This window comes from Moschus berezovskii, chromosome X (assembly GCF_049115385.1).
Source record: "Moschus berezovskii isolate FMDL1 chromosome X, NW_MosBer_1.0, whole genome shotgun sequence".
NCBI classification, from domain to species: Eukaryota; Metazoa; Chordata; class Mammalia; order Artiodactyla; family Moschidae; genus Moschus; species Moschus berezovskii.
In genome coordinates, this window is record NC_142488.1 from 34,517,131 (window position 1) to 34,539,508 (window position 22,378).

General features: G+C 34.7%; 1 protein-coding gene across 1 annotated transcript in view; it reads left to right on the plus strand.

Annotated features, from left to right (window-relative positions):
• CFAP47 (cilia and flagella associated protein 47) overlaps positions 1–22,378 on the plus strand; it is a 509,689-nt gene that overhangs the window by 402,994 nt on the left and 84,317 nt on the right. Inside the window, exons 57-59 of the mRNA XM_088833637.1 lie at positions 1,357–1,461; positions 7,904–8,060; positions 12,581–12,679. Of these exons, the coding sequence (XP_088689763.1) occupies positions 1,357–1,461; positions 7,904–8,060; positions 12,581–12,679 (361 nt within the window). The remainder of the gene's footprint in view (positions 1–1,356; positions 1,462–7,903; positions 8,061–12,580; positions 12,680–22,378) is intronic.

The following is a 22,378-nucleotide window of genomic DNA, read 5'->3' on the forward strand; positions in this document are numbered from 1 at the left end:
CCCTTAATAGTGTATTAAAAAACAAAGACATCACTTTTCTGACAAAGATCTGTCTAGTCAAAGCTGTGGTTTTTCCAGTAGTCATGTGTAGATGTGAGAGTTGGCCCATAAAGAAGGCTGAGCACCAAAGAATTGGTACTTTTGAATTATGGTGCTGGAGAAGACTCTTGAGAGTCCACTGGACAGTAAGGAGATCAAACCAGTCCATCCTAAAGGAAATCAACCCTGAATATTCATTGTAAGTACTGATGCTGAATCTGAAGCTGCAATACTTTGGCTACTTGATGTGAAGAGCCAACTCATTGGAAAAGGTCCTGATGCTGGGAAAGATTGAGGGCAAAAGGAGAAGAGGGTGGCAGAGAATGAGATGGTTAGATAGCATCACCAACTCAGTGTGCATGAATTTGAGCAAACTCTGGGAGAAGTGAAGGACAGGGAAGTCTGGCATGCTGCAGTTCATGGAGTGGCAAAGAATCCGACATGACTTAACAACTGAACAACAGCAACAAATTAACTATGTTCTAAAAGTAAGTTTGTATGTTTATTCATGGTTATTCTCAGAGTTTATTGAACAGTAAATGCTATATCCTATGAGGATTGAAAGACACTGATAAACTGCAAGTTTCCTTTTTCAAAAGTTATCTGGAAAAATATATTAGTAATAATTTACTTACTTTTCAAACATATAATATTCATTCAGTCATTCTATAAGTGTTGATAGTAAATGTTACATTATTCACAGTGTAGTTTTTTGATTACTTAAGATCTTCAAGTACTCATTCTATTATGATAGAATTTTTAGTTTCTTTTACAATCTCTGAAGCAATAACTCATACTAATACAATTCAGACTCAAGTTATTCCAGTAGGTCACACCTTGAGGGTCTATGTGATAGGACGAAGAAGAAACTTCATTGTGCACTAAAGAAGAATATCTTACCTCTGCATTTAGACTGAATTCATTTCTTTTGACCTCGCCAAGGCTACAAGTTAGATTCCCAGTGGTTTGACATGGTTCTTGAAATGGACAATAAGCTATGGGTTCTTAAATAAAATGTACATTTCCATTATTGGGGATTCCAACTCAGCTTAAAAGCTTAATCCTGATTTCCTTTTACAGATCAATGTAGTCATTGTCTTGGGGAAGAGCATGGTGTATGCATTACTGAACACTGTTTAGTATCTTGGGCTGTTTCACCAATATTTGCCAAGCAACAATGCTGAAAATGGTTAATATGTACAAGGCAACATGTTAATCACACAAGCATCTACCTGGCATATATCTAGCACACAAAGATGCCAACTCAAGCAAAAGTAATGATTTTTGCTTCCCTTTCTTGTTTCTAAATTCACACAGCTGATCGTACCTCCTAACTCAACCAGAGACATACCTATTCAATTTCGTCCTTCTGCTCTTGGAAGAGCTAGTCATCAGACTTCTGTCATCTTTCACTGTGCTCAGGTATGATAGAGTATTCTTAGACCAAGACAGGTTAATTAAATTTTAAAGTTAATAAATATGTAAATCTAATTTATCCATTTGACATCTTTGCAAGCAAAATAATTTTATTGTAAATTATTATTTAAATGAACTTTTGAAAATATAGTATACATTATGTATGCACAGGCATTTAAGAAGGCATCTTTAAATTCTTAGATCACTTGAATGAAAGAGAATATAAACCCAGATTTAAAATGTAGGTACTTTAATGCAAATGCCAAATTGCTAGCATTTATGTTAATTTTCTGACTTGGATTTTATTACTCAAGTTTTCATGAACTTAAATATAAAATTGTATGAAATCTAATCTTGCAAGTAGTATGTTTTTCCCACTCTGTTTTCATCTGAATAATAATAATTTTTAAAAAGAGTAGTTTATTTTTTAACCATTTCTAAACTTGCTACATACCATTCTAAGAATTATTTCAATTCATTGTCGCCAGAGTCCTTATGGTAAAAGTATGGTCAACCCCATTTTATGGATCAGTAGGTGGTTGAACCTAGGACATCCTGCTTCAGCGCATCTTCATAACTATTTTTATAGCTACAGGCACACTGCCAAGTCATAACTGTTACTGCCAGTAAGAATTTTACATTATTTGTACGTTTATTATTATTTTTTACTTCTTCAAGTGTTGATGGGGGAATAAAGTAAGTGGAAGGGTTTGCTTTATATCCAAGGAGCTTAGAAAATCCTGTAATCTGGGAGGGAGTGAAATCAGATATAATACAGGGGTCCCCATGTCAGTGAAAGACTAGTATGTAATTCAAAAGAAAGTGAAAGGGAAAGTCACTCAGTCGTGTCCGACTCTTTGTGACCCCATGGACTATACAGTCCATGGAATTCTCCAGGCCAGAATACTGGAGTGGGTAGCCTTTCCCTTCTCCAGGGGATCTTCCCAACCCAGGGAAACCCAGGTCTCCTGCATTTCAGGTGGATTCTTTACCAGCTGAGCCACAAGGGAAGCCTAAGTGCCTTCTTTTCCCCAAAAATGTGTAATTTAGAAAAAAGTTTTTGAGGCTATTAAATTGTTTATATGATTACTGACTAATACATACCTGAAGCAATACAAAGGATTATGCTTGACTCTCAAAAATATATATATATGCATATATTTTTTTCATATATATTTTTTTTCCTGGGCACCATACGGGATCTTAGTTCCCCAACCAGGGATCAAACCCATGCCCTCTGCATTGGGTGCATGGAGTCTTAACCACTGGACTGCCAGGGAAGTCCCGTTGAGTAAAAATATTAAAGAAAATAAACAGCAATCCTTATACAGAATGGAAGGTATAGTAGAGATATTTTCTTTCACAAAAATAATTTTAACATGGCTTATCTTTTAGCTCATTGCTTCATAGCAGCATCAGCCCTTTCATCTTCATTCTTGGAGATAACTTAGTTGCTTGCATTTCTGGTGGAACTTATATCTACTCAAGGTAGTCTGGCACATCAGCAGGGCAATGATGAGTTCTTCATCCTGATAGCTTTAGAAAATCCTAGCCTAGAGGTCAAACTCACAATTCTTTATCAAACACAAAAGAACTCAAACAAGTAAGTAATCAGCTCAAACCTTTTAGTCAATCACTTTAACACTGGGCCTTGCTTTCAGTTATTCTAAGCCTCTCCTTCCAAGCTGTAGCAAATCTCCAAATCTGACTCATTTGAAAAGACACTGATGCTGGGAGAGATTGAAGGCCAAAGGAGAAGGGGACAACAGGATGACATTGTTGGATGGCATTACTGACTCAATGGACTTGAGTTTGAGTAAACACAAACTTGTTGATGATGGACAGGGAGGCCTGGCGTGCTGCAGTCCATGGGGTCGCAAAGAGTCTGACATGACTGAGCGACTGAACTGAACTGAAACTTAAACCAATGTCATCCTTTTACCTAGAGTCCAGACCACGTCAACCTTTTCAATGTATTACCCTAACCCTTGTGATTTTTCCTGCCTTTTCTTTTTATTTTTTTGCCTTTAATTTTTTTTTTTTTGTCCTTTTTCATCTCTGAATCATTGAGGGCTTCCTCTTAATTCGTCTAGTTGACATTTTGGGGTTTCCCTGTTGGTTCAGACGGTAAAGGATCTGCCTGCAATACAGGAGACCCAGGTTCAGTCCTTGGGTCGGTAAGATCCCCTGCAGGAGGAAATGGCAACTCACTCCAGTATTCTTGTCTGGAGAATTCCATGGACAGAGGAGCCTGGAAGACTACAGTCCATGGGGTTGCAAAGAGTCAGACTCGACTGAGCAACTAATACTCACTGACAATTTTTTCAGGCAAAACTATTTCATCCTAAAGTATTGATTGAAAAATCTTTCTGAAAATGAAGTATATATGATGAATGTGTAGACATAAAAATAAAATGTTTTAAAAATAAAATTTTAGGGTTACTTTTCTAAGTCTGTGAGTTTGCAATTACATTAACCACTAGGGAAAAACTCACATAGATTTTTGTTCCTCTTTTGATTTCACTGATGAATATATCTGAACTAACACAACTAAATAGCTGATTAATCAAAAATCTATTCTGTTAGTGCTTGTAACTATTTCTGAAAATGGTTCTTTGCTGAACTTAAGGAAATGGCCATGGATTATAATTTATTTCATTTGTTTCCAGTTTGGATCCATGTGAAGAACTCTGGATTATAAAAAAAAAATCTAACTTTAGGCTAAAGTTATTTGTGTAGATTTTGGATCCTGAGATTAATTTGGTTAGCGCATCACAATTGTGAATATCATAAACTCAAAATATGCTTCCAGAGTCTTTCAAAGAGATTGTGTTACTGAATGACAAGATAAGAGGAACAATAGCAAGCAGCAAATATGATAAACAGGCCTTCTCTTTGATATCAAAATTCTGAGAATTTTCTCTTGGTTTTCAGTCATTTCATTTTTATTTTCAAATAGTTTCCATTACTTATTTATACTTGATTGTGTGACTTCCTGCATCTAAAGGTCAGAATAGTGGAAATGAATGAAAAAAGATCAAATCAATGTGATTTTATTACCCAGCATGAGTCTGTGGTCCTTGCAGCCTGTGTCTATGGAAAACTCTCTTGATTCTTAGCAAGCTCAGATGCCCTTGAGCTCTGCTCAGTGTGTGAGCCAGATCTACTGTCTTTTACCTACACTTGTTTCATTTTTCAGAAACATTGGAATTGAATCTTTGTTTTACTGTGTCTCCTTTCAATGAAGTTTTAAATAAAAGATGAACTAAAATTGTTACATTTTTTAATGCATACATTTGCTAGGGTACTTTTTAATTTCTCTCTGTGAACCTAGGTTGATAATTTAAGCAATGCTAGGGGGATTGGGGGTGGGAGGAGACGGGGACGACAGAGAATGAGATGGTTGGATGGCATCACCGACTCGATGGACATGAGTTTGAGTGAACTCCTGGAGTTGGTGATGGACAGGGCGGCCTGGCATGCTGTGATTCATGGGGTCGCAAAGAGTCGGACACGACTGAGCGACAGAACTGAACTGAACTGAGGGGACACAACTGAAGTAACTTAGTAGTAGTAGTAGTAGGGTGATTGTTGGTTATTAATGTCCAAGAATGGTGGGACGTGGTTTAACTTAAAAGCTCCAGTATTCCAGACCACTTTGGTGAAACATGAAAACATTATCTTCTGTTTTTGTAGTTTAGCTCATTTCCAGATGTTTAAAGTAAGCCTATTTCTGTCATCCATGATTTGTTTTATAGAAATAGCCAAGAAATAATTTACATAAAAGAGTTGTTAATATAATTGAACCCTGATACTTGATTCCAGTCAGTCAATTGTGTATGATCAAGCTCAGGCATCATAAGTGAAAATACAGTGAACCTATGCTCATAGAATCTCTAAATAAAGGTAATGCAGTCACTTGAAGACATATGCAGATGAACTTGCTTTTAATCCTCACTACTAAGACAGCATTTTATGGATTTGCTGTCACCACCCATCCTACTTGGAAAGAATCATAAAGTTTCACTCTTTTTATTGGAACTTAAGCTTGAAAACATCTTTGTAGTTTTAGAGGTGATAAACTAGAGTGAAAAGGTTGGCTTGAAGCTCAACATTCAGAAAACGAAGATCATGGCATCTGGTCCCATCACTTCATGGGAAATAGATAGGGAAACAGTGGAAACAGTGTCAGACTTTATTTTGGGGGCTCCAAAATCACTTCGGATGCTGATTTCAGCCATGAAATTAAAAGACGCTTGCTCCTTGGAAGGAAAGTTATGACCAGCCTAGATAGCATATTAAAAAGCAGAGACATTACTTTTCCAACAAAGGTCCCTCTAGTCAAGGCTGTGGTTTTCCCGTGGTCATGTATGGATGTGAGAGTTGGACTGTGAAGAAAGCTGATCGCCGAAGAATTGATGCTTTTGAATTGTGGTGCTGGAGAAGACTCTTGAGAGTCCCTTGGACTGCAAGGAAATCCAACCAGTCCATTCTAAAGGAGATCAATCCTGGGTGTTCATTGGAAGGACTGATGCTAAAGCTGAAACTCCAATACTTTGGCCACCTCATGCAATGAGTTGACTCACTGGAAAAGAGTCTGATGCTAGGAGGGATTGGGGGTAGGAGGAGACGGGGACGGCAGAGAATGAGATGGCTGGATGGCATCACCAACTCGATGGACATGAGTTTGAGTGAACTCCCAGAGTTGGTGATGGACAGGGAGGCCTGGCGTGCTGTGGTTCATGGGGTAGCAAAGAGTCGGACACGACTGAGCGACTGAACTGAACTGAACTGAAACTAGGACACTGTTAGTCAGTTTCAGTTCAGTCGCTCAGTCGTGTCTGACTCTTTGCGACCCCATGAACCACAGCACGCCAGGCCTCCCTGTCCATCACCAACTCCCAGAGTCCACCCAAACCCATGTCCATGGAGTCAGTGATGCCATCCAACCATCTCATCCTCTGTCGTCCCCTTCTCCTCCTGCCCTCAATCGTTCCCAGCCTCGGGGTCTTTTCCAATGAATCAGCTCTTCACATGAGGTGGCCAAAGTATTGGAGTTTCAGCTTCAACATCAGTCCTTCCAATGAATATTAAGGACTGTTGCCCTTAGGATGGACTGGTTGGATCTCCTTGCTGTCCAAAGGACTCTCAAGAGTCTTCTCCAACACCACAGTTCAAAAGCATCAATTCTTCGGTGCTCAGCTTTCTTTATAGTCCAACTCTCACATCCATACATGACCACTGGAAAAACCACAGCCTTGACTAGACAGACCTTTGTTGAGAAAGTAATGTCTCTGCTTTTTAATATGCTGTCTAGGTTGGTCATAACTTTCCTTCCAAGGAGTAAGCGTCTTTTAATTTCATGGCTGAAATCAGCATCTGCAGTGATTTTAGAGCCCAGAAAAATAAAGTCAGCCACTATTTCCATCTATTTGCCATGAAGTGATGGACTGGATACCATGATCTTAGTTTTCTGAATGTTGAGCTTTAAGCCAACTTTTTCACTCTCCTCTTTCACTTTCATCAAGAGTCTCTTTAATTCTTCTTGCTAGTTTTTGTTTAATGACCTCTTCACTTGTCAGTAACATTGGTAAAGTGTTCAGTGCAGAACAGAGTCTTAAGGGACTTTTAGTCTAAATGAAAACAAGGGTAACATTTTCAAACAGAGGTTTATGAAATGTGGATGAGTACAGTGGCCACATTCAGTCTCCTTCGCATAATTTTTGAGCCATTCTTTCATTTCATCTGATAAGAAAACATAGGCTGTACTAGATAGTGGGAATAAGTAATATGACAGTCACAGCCATTAAGAATCCACCTGCCAATGCAGGAGATGCAGGTTCGATCCCTGGGTTGAGAAGATCCCCTGGAGGAGGAAATGGCAACCCACTCCAGTATTCTTGCCTGGAAAATGCCATGAATAGACGAGTCTGGCAGGCTCACGAAGAGTTGGACACGACTGGCCAACTGAGAACACAAACACACACACAAGTTGTACTCACTTCTTTTTAATGAGACTTCAGTCTATGCCTCACCTTCTTTTTCTCAATGTGATAACTATCTAAAATTCATTTGAAATTCTAATGTTTTGGAAGCTTCATACAATGTTTAGTACCCATTTTGTTAGACAAATTTTTTTTTAAAAAAACCTTGAACAGAAATGCATGGTTTTCATTAAGATTTCTTTTATACATTGTTTACCTATATGCATTGAAATATGTTTAATACTTGAATAATGGTCTTTGGCCTTTTTTTCAGTGTAAAAACATTGATTTTTCAGTAAAATCAAAGGGAATTTGGAAAAGGAAGGAAAGATAAAATGATGCTTATTAAATATTAACAAAATACTTTTTTATCTACCAAAATTTTTATGTGTTCTATATTTATTGTTACAAATAAAAAATAGGTAATTTTGACATATATGTTATGTATGTCTATCTTTAAACAGTTTAAAGAATGGACATTCCTCATCTCCGGAATAGGACTGTTCCCCCAGCCTCACGAAATACAGAAAGTAACTGCAAATCTTCATCTTCAGGCATCTATTGCTATACCTTTCCAAAATCCCACCAATGAAGATGTTTTCATTGATATCTTACTAACTAGTAAGTTGTTTTTCTTTTACATGACATATTTTATTTTGTAATTATTATTCTATCACACTTATTCTATCATAGAATCCAAGCATTTTAGAGGTAGTAGAAACTTTGTAGAGATCCGTTAGCTCAACAGCATCATTTTTTAAAGAGAAAATAAAGGTGTAAGAAATGCAATATCATGGCCAAAATCACAGCTCTAAAATGATGGAGCCAGAATCAGAAATTAGGAATCTGTATACCAAGTCAAATTCTCCTAATTTTATCTGGAAACCCAAATATGTAAGTTTTTATAATTTTTATGATATTACTCAAATATATCAATGCCTCTTCAAACTTTATACAAATTCTGGTGTTATAATTTTGTTTCCTTTGCCTTTTTTCCATATAAATAGCATAATCAGATTAAATTTTGACTCCAACCAAGCTTGTTCCTCTTTTTATATCATTTTGAAGATGTATTTTTTAAATTCAGTTTTGTGAAGTGCTTGATCACTTTGTATTAAGTGACCAAATAACATGAGTCTGAAATAAAGATCAACTATTATACTATACATTTTATAAAACACATTTTAAATCTAATAATGGACATTAATAATTTTAACTTTTAATTTAACTTTTAACTATTATTGCCATGTCTGCTAAAGCTGCTACTATTACTATGATTCATTTTTATAAAGTTCAACTTCAGGGCTAATAGGAACACAAATATTAGGGCTTATGATATAAATAACCAGTTTACTCTACAGAATGGTTCAGTTCAGTTCAGTTCAGTCACTCAGTCGTGTCTGACTCTGCGATCCCATGAATTACAGCACGCCAGGCCTCCCTGTCCATCACCAACTCCTGGAGTTCACTCAAACTCATGTCCGTCAAGTCGGTGATGCCATCCAACCATCTCATCCTCTGTCATTCCCTTCTCCTCCTGCCCCCAATCCCTTCCAGCATCAGGGTCTTTTCCAAGTCAACTCTTCGCATGAGGTGGCCAAAATATTGGAGCTTCAGCATCAGTCCTTCCAATGAATATTCAGGACTAGTGCCTTTAGGATGGACTGGTTGGATCTCCTTGCAGTCCAAGGGACTCTCAAGAGTCTTCTCCAATACCACAGTTCAAAAGCATCAATTCTTCGGCACTCAGCTTTCTTCACAGTCCAACTCTCACATCCATACATGACCACTGGAAAAACCATAGTTACACTGTTGGAATTCGTGCTGTCATCATGAGTATATTGCAGTATATTTTCTTGAACCTTGTAAGCTCTGAGTATCAGCATTCTCCTTAACTTCTGTCAATCTGATTATGGGAAAATTGTATATTATCCTCATTGTATATTTACTTTTTTTTTCTTTTTACAAATTTACTATTTTTTTTTAATTCATGCTGAAGCTGAACACTGTCATGTACCTGTTAGAATTCTCATCTTTCCTGATCGTCTCTTCCTGCTCTTGATATGAGTAATTAAGAAAAATTAAGAACATAACGTCATTTCATGTAAAATGCCCTTATTGATACTTCAACTATAATGAGAAGAGACATGCTGTTTAATAAAACTTGATTGCAGGCTCAAGGAAGTCAGCATTTTAATGCAGAAGAGACTTAAGCATATGTATAAGCAGAAGGAAGAAGCCAGGGTTGAGCAAAAGTTAAAAAGATATAAAGCCGCTAGGGTTTAACTGATGGGCCAAAGCTCAGAGAGAACTGGGATCAGGGTTGAGGTAGAAGGAAGAGCCTTGGACAGGAAGTGTGTTTCTACCTTTGAACAGATGATGGTACCTTAAACAAATGTGAATGTAGATAAAAATGTAGGTAGTAGAGGCACTTTGGGATTAAGAGCAGTTGGGTTTATATTTTCATCTGCTGAGGAAAAGAGATATAGTAAGAGATTTGAAGAGTGGCACAGTGGGTTGAAATAAATGCCTGGAGGGAAAAGAAGATAGAACTAACAAAATTCAAATTAAAAAAAGTATTATATTTGGCTGGGCTTGGAAACCATAAATTAAGGTAGGCACCAAGAAAATATGTGTTTGTGAACTTTGTACTTTGTCAGGCTTACAATTCCTGGTGTGGGAATACACAAGGCTGATTAATGGAACTTTCCAGGGAAAGGAATTTTGAAGGCAGTTGTATCACTGTGAGTGTTATAAAAGCATATTGGATCAAAATTTTAGCATTAAAATAAAATTAATTTCTTAATTTTATTTCATTGTTCTAAAATTTTTTTCTCCTATATGACAAGAAAAAATAGTAAGCTTGATAATTAAAAATGTATTCTCTTTTTAAAAATTAATTTAGAAGTCTTTAATGTAAACTCACCATGTCCTGGGAGAATGTTTAGACTTAAAGTTTCTCCCCCTTCTTCCTTCAACCTGAAGAGACTGGAGACCAAGGAAGATGCTGACCTCTAATATCTTTCTCTCTTCTACTTTCTTCATTACTTTATGAAAAGATTCTTCTTTTCCTTTTCTTTTTTTTCTTGATCTTAATTTTATTATTTTTTACCATTTTTTACCATTTTATTTATTTATTTTATTTTTTAAATTTATTTATTTTAATTGGAGGCTAATTACTTTACAATATTGTATTGGTTTTGCCATACATTGACATGAATCCACCCCGGGTGTACATGTGTTCCCCATCTTGAACCCACCTCCCACCTCCCTCCCCGTATCCTCTCTCTGGGTCATCCCAGTGCACCAGCCCCGAGCATCCTGTATCATGCATCGAACCTGGACTGGCGATTCGTTTCACATATGATAATATACATGTTTCAATGTCATTCTCCCAACTCATCCCACCCTTGCCCTCTCCCACAGAGTCCAAAAGACGGTTCTATACATCTGTGCTGTCTCTTTTGCTGTCTCATATACAGTTAGAATGGCTGCTATCCAAAAGACTACAAGCAATAAATGCTGGAGAGTGTGTGGAGAAAAGGGAACCCTCTTACACTGTTGGTGGGAATGCAAACTAGTACAACCACTATGGATAACAGTGTGGAGATTCCTTAAAAAACTGGAAATAGAACTGCCATATGACCCAGCAATCCCACTCCTGGGCATACACACTGAGGAAACCTTTCCTTTTCTTAATGGTGGAATCTCTCTGTCCTAACTTCCTCACCCTTTCTTTTGTGGAATCATTTTATTCTAGCTGCCATGTGCATATCTTCTTGTACTCATATTCCTTGGTGACTTGGCATCATAATTTGACCTGAATTATTGAAGGGCCATAAGGAAACATGACTGACAAGAAGAATAAAAATAGCTAACTTATATGACAGAGATCATAAGAGATTTACTACAACCAACTATATGCCAATGAAATGGCCACAGTATTTAATTCTTTATTCTGTATAGTTTTGTTGTCAATTTATGTAAGGATGAGTTTCTTAATTTCTAATTAGGATTTCTTAAATTCTAATTTTAATTCAATTTTAGGTTTGCTTTTTCAAACTTTCTAAATTTATTTTTTTAATTTGTGAAACATATTATTAAAAACTCATCTATATAAAATGTTCTACTTAAAGAAATTCCTGTAATTCAACCATCTACCGATTTCTTAATCAACCGTATAGATGGCCATCATCATTTGATTCTGATTTATCCATACTGTGTTTATGTCTGAAAAAATGAGATATTTGGATAAATGCGTATATACACACATGGTTCTGTTGCATCCTCTTACACAAAGGTAGAATACTATATGATTTCTTTTATACTTTGCTAACTTTACCCATGTCTGAAATCCTAATAAAATGGTTAATGGACATCTTTCTCATAGATTTGTATGACTTTTAATACTCAGGGTTTTTTTCCTACGCTGTTGATTATATACAACTAGTCTCTAGTACATAAATATTTTCATTATTTCAAATAATTTGCTATACAAATATGCCCCATGCATTTTGCTATACAAATAATGTCTTTGTATATTTAAGATGTATTTCTACAAGTAGTATTGATGGGCAAAATGGTAAATACGTATACAATTTTACTGTATGTTGCAAAAATCCCCTTCTTATCAGTTGACATCTAGTTCAATATGTTTATGATTATAAATGTAAGTGCTGACAGAGACTTTTACTTTTTGTACATGGTAGCACTAAAAGCAAGTACTTATTATATAACCCATAAGCACATTTTGAATAATTGATTGAATTTTGTAATGGTTAGTTTAAATTATTAACATTGCAAAAGTGTATATTTATGCATGTGTAGTTATTAACTACCATAATCTGTTTTTAGATGGTGGACTCAAACATGACCTCTTTAGTATCTTTTAATTTGAATAGTTTAAGTGAATATTCTAAGAATTTATGAGTTGAGTTTAGTTGATTTTTGAATATTATAGAGAAAACCATTAATAGTGATGAATATCTGCTTCAGAAATGTCATTTAATTCTAATCTTTAATATACCTTGAAAAATGATCTGAAAATTTCCCATTAAAAGGAAATTTTGATTTTATCTCCACTGGTTTTTGTCCTCTTGAATGTGACATTGAAGTCTATTATCTCTTTATATTTTGATTAGGTGAGGAAAAGCCCAAGAGTCTTGTCATGGCTCAAATCTGGGACTGCTACATGGAGGAGACTTCTGCCTTCAAGATTAGTGGTGTGACTCACACAAAAGGTATGGGATTTCTGCCTTTATATTCTGTCATTCTATATGCTGTCACATTTCAGAGATGATAAATATATGTCTTATTGTCTTAATAAATATTTAATGAAAAGACAAGTTAATACAAAAAACCTCAAATAGCCAAAGCAATCTTGAGGAAGAAGAATGGAACTGGGGGAATTAACCTGCCGGACTTCAGGCTCTATTACAAAGCCACAGTCATCAAGACAGTATGGTACTGGCATAAAGACAGAAATATAGATCAATGGAACAAAATAGAAAGCCCAGAGATAAACTCACGCTCCTATGGACACCTTATCTTCGACAAAGGAGGCAAGAATATAAAATGGAGAAAAGACAGTCTCTTTAACAAGTGGTGCTGGGAAAACTGGTCAGCCACTTGTAAAAGAATGAAACTAGAACACTTCCTAACACCATACACAAAAATAAACTCAAAATGGATTAAAGATCTAAATGTAAGACCAGAAACTATAAAACTCCTAGAGGAGAACGTAGGCAAAACACTCTCCGACATAAATCACAGCAGGATCCTCCAAGACCCACCTCCCAGAATATTGGAAATAAAAGCAAAAATAAACAAATGGGACCTAATTAAAATCAAAAGCTTCTGCACAGCAAAGGAAACTCTAAGCAAGGTGAGAAGACAACCTTCAGAATGGGAGACAATAATAGCAAATGAAGCAACTGATAAAGGATTAATCTCCAAATTATACAAGCAGCTCCTGCAGCTTAATTCCAGAAAACTAAGTGACCCAATCAAAAAATGGGCCAAAGAACTAAACAGACATTTCTCCAAAGAAGACATAAAGATGGCTAATAAACACATGAAAAAATGCTCAACATCCCTCATCATCAGAGAAATGCAAATCAAAACCACAATGAGATACCATTTCACACCAGTCAGAATGGCTGCTATCCAAAAGTCTACATGCAATAAGTGCTGGAGAGGGTGTGGAGAGAAGGGAACCCTCTTACACTGTTGGTGGGAATGCAAACTAGTACAGCCACTATGGAGAACAGTGTGGAGATTCCTCAGAAAACTGGAAATAGAACTACCATATGATCCAGCGATCGCACTCCTGGGCATACACACCGAGAAAACCAGAATTGAAAGAGACACATGTACTCCAATGTTCATTGCAGCACTGTTTATAATAGCCAGGACATGGAAGCAACCTAGATGTCCATCTGCAGATGAATGGATAAGAAAGCTTTGGTACATATACACAATGGAGTATTTCTCAGCCATCAAAAAGAATGCATTTGAATCAGTTTTAATGAGGTGGATGAAATTGGAGCCAATTATACAGAGTGAAGTAAGCCAGAAAGAAGAACATCAATACCGTATATTAACGCATATATATGGAATTTAGAAAAATGGCAACCTGAACCCTGTATAAGAGACTGCAAAAGAGACATAGGCATTTAGAACAGTCTTTGGGACTCTGTGGGAGAGGGTGAAAGTGGAATGATTGGAGAGAATGGAATTGTAGCATGTATATTATCATAAGTGACCAGTCCAGGTTCGACGCATAAATTTTCCTCTGTTCAAAAAAAAAAAAAAAGAAAAGACAAGTTAAAAATTTTCACAAGCTTTTTTAGTACATTGACAGAAAAATATGGATAATATAACCTTTATGTATAGTCATCACATCTTCACTTTTTCATTCCATAACGCATGAATACAACTTGTAAAAAAATGTTATCTCTGAGATTTTGAATAGTTGAATGTCATATCACTTAATACACAAGTGTGTGGGTCAAAGATGTTTTTGGAAAATTAAAAAATACCTCATGTGCTAAAGTTGCTTACACTTATGAAAAATAATTCCATCTTTGCAAAGGTGACAATTCCGTGAAAGTGTATTATAGGGTGTGTATATATTAGTCATCCATTTGCATACTGATGAACAGGAAAAAATTATAAGGCATAAGAAATAGTGAAGTTGCTTAAAAATCTAAAACTCACAAGCTATGACTTTGTTTAAAATATTTTTAATTGAAAAAAAATCAATAATTATTGTAAATATGATAAAATACAGGTTATCTTAATTAATTTAAAAATAATGGCTAAAATCAGTAACTACTACTGACATTTAAATATAAATGGGTTCATGACTTTCTTTTATTTTTACTCTAGTCATTTATATCAGCATTCTGAATCTTATTAATTTATTTCATTTGATAAAACAACTCCATGTTTCAGATGTTATTCTAATTGAATCAAGGAGATTGCAGTTCAGAAAAATTAACTTACACATCAAAACAGTTGTTTGCTAACAAAGCCAGATTACCGTATGTCTGATTTCAACATCTTTGTTTTCTGTTTCTTTGCAATATATTGAAAGAAGTATGAACTGCAGTTCACAAAAAAGAAAGTACAGATGGCCAAACAATGACTAAATGTTAAACTGTAGCTATCTAAGTTTTCTTTTTCCTTTCTTTTATAAAAAAATTTTTCTGTTTCAATGAAATAGGAACAAATACGGATTTTGTGTGTGTGTGTTGTGTGTGTGTGTGTTTAGTCACTGTCATGTCTGACTCTGCAACCCCCTGCCAGGTTCCTCTATCCATGAGATTTCCCCTGGCAAGAATGCTCAAATGGGTTAACATTTCCTTCTCCACAAATACTGATTAGGGAAGTATAGATACACAAGAAATGCAAGTTTGATCCCTGGCTTGAGGAGATCCCCTGGAGCAGGAAATGGCAACCCACTCCAGTTTTTCTTGCCTGGGAAATCCCATGGACAGAGGAGCCTGGCGGGCTACAGTCCATGGGGTCACAAAGAGTTGGATGCAACTGAGCATGGATCACCAAATCATTACATAGTTGTTATAGCTTACAGTGATTGATGTCGGATTCATGATCTCTGAAGAAGAGTTTAGCTTCAGGATCAGGGACAGGCTTGATCACTCAGAGCTCTTTTGTGAGAGAAGTTTTATTACAGTGAAAAAAGACTTCTCACATAGACATCAGAAGGGGGACGGAGAGTGCCCCCCTCGCTAGTCTCAGCAAGGGAGCTATATACTTTTTCAATTGGTTATTACAGTAAATCAAAAGAATGTCTCAAGGTTGTAAAGATCTTACCAGACCCACTCTCACAACATACAGTTTAAAATGACAAGAAACATGTCCTTAAACAGGATATGTTGTTGTTATATAATCATTGGTACAGAGTTTGAAGCAAAACATATCCTTGAGCAAGATGGGTTGTTTTGTTGTGTAATCATTAGCTCTGGGCTTAAAGAAAAAAAAAAATACGTGATTAAGATGAAGGGATGTTAAAAAGAAAAAAAATTGTCCTTTTCTCCTCCCCCTCCTCCTCCCCCTCCTCCTCCCCCTCCTCTTCCTCCTCAGGGACACCAGACTTCTTATCAGCCTACCTAAGAATTAACTCTCTCAGTTGCTGAAAATCACTTTATGTAATGTATATAAAGAAGCTTAGAAATTAGCACTTTTTTGACACAGTAATTCCATTTCTGGTGAGATATTTTCAAGACATAACCAGAAGATGGATTATTTACTCACAGAGATGTTTGATATTGAGTTATTTATATCAACAAAAAAATTAGAAACCACCTTAATGACAAATAACAACTTTGTTTTTGTAGTAACTATTTATATGTCTGCTTATATTTCAATGTTACCCATTAATATGAGAAGTTTTCTTCTTTTTTCATTTCTTCAATTGATTTTACACTTTCAAAGCCTTTGTACATTGTAAATAAGTTGAAAATTTACCTCTATTTTCTTTTTTCTTCTCCTTTGTTTATAATGGGGAAGGAGTTACAGGTAGGTAGACATCTCTTTCATTTTCTCCTTTAATTCATCCAGATTTTGGTTTTTTTACTATGAAATTACAGTCTAATTTGATCCCCCATTAAGAGGCAAGATTTCAATCTTTTAATTAAATGATAGTTATTGTTTTGTTGTTATTTATTTTTGCAATGTGATATTCTATATTCAGATCATGCATACTCTGCTACACAGGTCTGTATTTCAGGTCTTGTCCCAATGCCATACAGTTTAAATCCTATAGGTTTATGTTTTCTTATTTTATTTCTATTTTCTCATTGTCATTTCAATCATTCCTTTCCTTTTATCATCTGTTTACCCTTCTAGAAAAAAAAATTAGAACAACTTATAAACAAGTTCTGAAAAGTCCCAATAAACAACTGGATTGAAATTACATTAAACCTATAGACAAATTTGAGGGGAACTGCATCTTTATAATATTTAATCTTCTTATACAGGACCAATTATTTCCTTAATATTTTCAAACATAGTATTTATAAATATTAATGAAGTTTATTTTGCTTGAAAAAAACAAAGTTTCCATTGGCAGTACTTTTATTTAAATAATGCAAATATTGTGTAAAGGTGGTCTAAAGGTAAAAAAATTAATAAAATGGCAGGGAAACATTCACTGTAAACATAGAGTTGAATATGAAGATTATGGAAATTATTGTTTCTCTTAGCAGAGTCAACAATCTTATTGAATTAGTTTATAAAATTTCCATCTTTGTTTACTAATTTTGAACTATTTTATATGGAAATGACTTTGCTTATTTTTTTTTATGCTTCCTATTTTTTACTCCTGGGTCCTTATTCTGCAGCAGGTAACTTTTACGACATTTTCAAATTAAAACCTAAATAATCCATTAGGAATTATATATAATGTAATTTCTGTGCAACACAGAGACCAACATTTTGTGTCCCATTTAAAAATTTTCAAATTTTAAAAATATAAAAATTATAAATGTATCTTCTTAGTTATAATTTATATTGTTAATGCTGTCTTCAAATGATTTTCAAATTTAACACAGTCTTCTACTGGGTTTTTCATCTAACAGTGGACACCCTGTCTGTGCAATGGGTTGACATTTCAAAATATATTCCCTGCTACTCTATATAATAAAATTTCCAAAGAGGATTGTTTATTTTCAAGAAACTTCCTATTTGCTCTGATATTCTTATATGATATAATATTAGTGTTAAGGATGTCCCTGATGAGCTGGAGAACATAAACACTAAGAGTACAACAGAAATGGGATCTCTGTTTCTTACAGTGCTATTGGCTTTTTTAAAAACTTTGGAATTCTTTGACTCTATTGTAAAAATTGCCTCATATACCATATAAAGCATTTGTAACCTTAAAAAACAAGTCTTTCTACATCTGCATGCTCTCAGATGAACTGATTGAGTGGCGAGGTTCTGAACTTGCATTGTCCAGTTTGCCACGTAATGTGACAGTGCATTCAGTTCAATTCAGTTAAATGCTAGACATTAAAGGAAAACCAAGTAACAGCTGGTAAGACTAGTATATATCCCTCAGTTGTGAATGTTGCTGCTTCAGTTCATGGTAAGCTTGTTTATGCATCATCCCAGTCACAACCTGACTTTACCAACATTTTGGTCTGTATAATGACAGAAGGATATGGATAAAAATAACTTTTGCAAATACTCCTCATATTAAATCATATTAGTTCTTTCTAAAATTTTAAGTTCCTTTGCATTTATGAAATCCCTTAGTAAAATTGAATGGGTGGGTGAATGGATTGATAGATGGATAGATGGATGGATGGATGGGTGGATGGATAGATAGATAGAAACCAAGGCAACAACCCTAGCCATTGAAACTATTTTTAACATTGGAAAAAGATGTTCACATCCATTTCATTCCTCAAAGGAAACATTTTCTTTTCCTAGAATTTTTCTTCCTTAGACTGAGTTCTATACTAAGCTATAGATGAAAGGGAAAGTCAGTCATGTCCAACTCTTTGCAACTCCATGGACTATACAGTCCATGGAATTCTCTAGGCTAGAATACTGAAGTGAGTAGCCTTTCCCTTCTCCAGGGGATCTTCCCAACCCAGGGATCAAACCCAGGTCTCCCGCATTGCACGTCGATTCTTTGCCAGCTGAGCCACAAGGGAAGCTATAGATATTAATAGCTAAATACTTCATTTTGGTTTTAGTAGTTTCACTGTTCTTTTGTTATCTTTCTCTCAAAACTGGTGACAGGAAGTAGACAGGAGGAGAAAAAAAGGTCTTCCTGTCAGTGGAGAATCTTAACCTGCCAGGTTTTCACTTTGAAACTCATTCTTGTCTACACATCTAATTAGGTTAAGTAACCAAGAATGAGACAAGTATAGGTGAATTGTGATCTCAGAAGACATCCTTCTATAACGCTGAGACATGTATAAGAGTTGCAGTATTTTTTTTCTCTTTTACTAGTAAGTATTCAAATGTCACTGAAGGAAAATCAAGAGTAAACTCTTGAGAAAAAAAAAAATCTTAGCTGGAACATTTTCATGGATCCTCTGACTGTGTTAGTTAAGAAAAAGGGAGGGGGGCATAGATTAGCATTATTATATATCATAGTGTAGCGCTAGGGAGTAGGTACTACTTTACAAATCTATATATGTGTAAAGTTAGAACTAAGACTTTAGGAAGGGAGCCACACTGCAGGAATAGGACATTAGACTTGCAATGCGAGAATCTGTGTTCTGTTTGTTTTTTCTCCCCCTTGATCATTTGTTATTTTATTTTTTACTGTAATGTGGAAAAGCTGTGTTAGCTTGAGCTGGTTTCTGTACTCTCTGTTTTCTGTAGACCCTGTTTTAGAAATCAGAAAAAGTAGAAATCAATTTTACCTAATAAGATATTTTTTTCCTGATAAGATATTTTTTGAACAAATGCAGTTTTGCATGTGATAAAATGTCTAAACATTAAAATGATGTACAAGTATTGGTTATTAGTATTATTCGCATAGGTGAAAATAGGTAAATGCAAAGATGAATTCCTAATTTTCTCAGTTTTAGACAAAACAGGATCTGGACCACTGCCAGTACATGCCAGGAAATATATTTCTGAAAAATGAATAAAGCAATAAATAGCAGTTATTTTTCTCCTGAAAACTGCTTTTTAGGTGAAACAGTTAGGAGAGAAATGATTTTAATTTTCATCAACTGCTTATTGATGAAAGTCTTGTTGCCTTGATCAATACCTTTTCTAGAAGAGGATATATTACAGAACAGTAGATATCTATTTTTATATTCATATTTATGGTTTACGAGTATCCAACTTTATAGATATCTATATTTATATCTAACTATATTAAAAAATAACTCACCCTTGTTCCTCCTTTTGCTATCCCTAATCCTTCATATATTCTGTTCATTCAACATTTTATTTTAAAAACTCAGCAAATTTCTATTATTCATATACCACTTTCACAAATTTTGGCATTTCCTAGTATCACCTATATAATAATTTACCTAATAGTATTTTAGTAGAAAGCAGTGTCACTTGTCATGAGCAGTAACAATGTACTCTGTTCCAGGAACTAAAAACTTTATATAAATATCAATTCTTTTAGTCTTCACAACAACCCTAGGAGATAGATTCCATTAATAGCACTGTGTTAGAGATGGCTATACTGAGATGTGTAACTTATGCTGCTAAATTATATCCAGGATCACACTCACAGTATGTGCTAGAACTTGGGTTCGAATGTAGGGCTTGGACTCTTACCCAATTATGCAATTCTGTTTTAAACAGAAGATAGCTTTAAAATGTCAGTAAAACTAAAATGAAAACTTTAAATATCTGTCCAAGTTTCACTCAGAAGTATCATAAATGCCACTCTTGCAAAAATTGAAAAAGTCTTCCTTGAAAGCAGTCTCTGAGAAGCAGTCTCTCTCAACATTATCATAGACTAAACTGCCATATGTACTTCAGTTCTTTCTGAATTATCTCTACTATTCCACTGATCTGTCTTTTAGAGCCCAAATTACACAGTTTCAATTAGAGAGGCTTTGTAATGTGTATGTATTGAAGACAGCTCTGTCATATTGCTTTTCCTTTCTAAGATTTTATTAGCTGTTATTCCCTGTTTATTTATCTGTATGAACCTTATAATAAACTTGACTCCCTCTAGAGAAAACCTGAGAAAATATTTACTGGGATTATTTTAAAGGTATAATTTAAATTACAACTTTATATATGTAGTAAGAAATGACATTTCTATGACATTAAATCTTTGTCATTTTATGTATATTCACTGGTTCATCAGTTTTGTGCCTTCAAAAACATTTAAATTTTATTTTAAAAATATTTTCACAAGTGTTCTAATGGGCAAATCATGCTTAAAACTACTTTTGATCACCTTTTAAAAATAGTGATAGTATTGGCAATATATCTCATTCTTTTTGACAAGCACAATAGAAAATATACAGTTTGTTGTCACATAATACAAAATAATTTTATGATTATTTATACTTAATAATTTCTTCCTTATTTTAAGTATAAAAGCTCACTATTATATTTTATCTTATTGCTTCCTAGATAACAAAAAGGCTTTACTGAAAGTAACACTTTTCTTTGCTCAAGAATAAAACACCTTGAATCATTTTAATGAGAAAGATGAATATAATTAAAAGTGCTCATATAATGACTATCATATCACTTTATTACTCAAGATATTCCATGATGCAGTGGTAAAAGGATTAGCACACTATTCAAAACATTTTACACAATGTAAATAATTTCTGTAAGGGCTAATTAAAATTTATCTTTGATTTAAAAGAAAAGATTTAGAGCCTCGGTTTAGATTGTCGTCTGCAGAGCAATCTCAATGTTAGGGAATCCTACTTCTGGTTAAAGATTCCTGGCAGAAAAGCACATAGAGAAGATACATTTAACCATGTTGCTTTATTTATATTTTTCTTTAAAACATCAGGCTTTTCTTTTTCCATATAATTGTCTATATCTAGCTGAAACTAATCAAATATAATGTTAGTCATTTTCATGTAATTTAAAAAATTCTAATTTAGCTTTATTTAAATATAGATGTGTACGTAGACAAATAAATGTTAGGTAGCATCCCCTTTCTTTGAAAATTAATGTCTCTGTTGTCAACATGATGCCATTTAGTTGACCATTGTAAGAAACCCATTGGGTTCCAGGATGCAGAACTTTCAGACCTAACATTAGTGTTTACATTTGGCTTCATGTAAATTGTATTTTCATAACTTTTGCCCATTTTAAATGATATTAGGTTCTTTTACATCTGCCATTAATTTGCAAAACTTTTTCATGTCATCAGTTGAAAACCATTTTTTAATTTAAGTACAGTTGATTTACAATATTGTTTCAGTTGTACCAGCAAAGTGATAGTTTATAATAAGATATTAAATATAGTTCCCTATATACTATAGTAAATCCTTGTTGCTTGTCTATTTTATGGATAATAGTTTGTATCCATTAATCACATACTTCTAATTTATTCCTCCTCTCCTCCCTTTCTTCTTTGGTAACCCAAAATTTGTTTTCTATGTCTATGCATTTATTTCTGTTCTATATATAGTCATTTGTATTATTTTTAGATTCCACATGTGATGCCCTTAACATTTTTTTTCTGCCTGATTTACTTCATTAAGTATAATATTCTCTGTGTTTATCTATATTGCTGCAAATGACAATATTTCTTTTTATGGCTGAGAAGCATTCCATTGTGTGTGTGTGTGTGTGTGTGTGTGTGTGCATATATGTCACATCTTCTTAAGCCAATCATCTGTTGTTGGACACTTGGGTTGTTTCCATGTCTTGGTTATTGTAAATAGTGTTCTATGAACACTGGGGTGCATATATCTTTTCGAATTAGTTTCTATCTTTTCTGGATATAT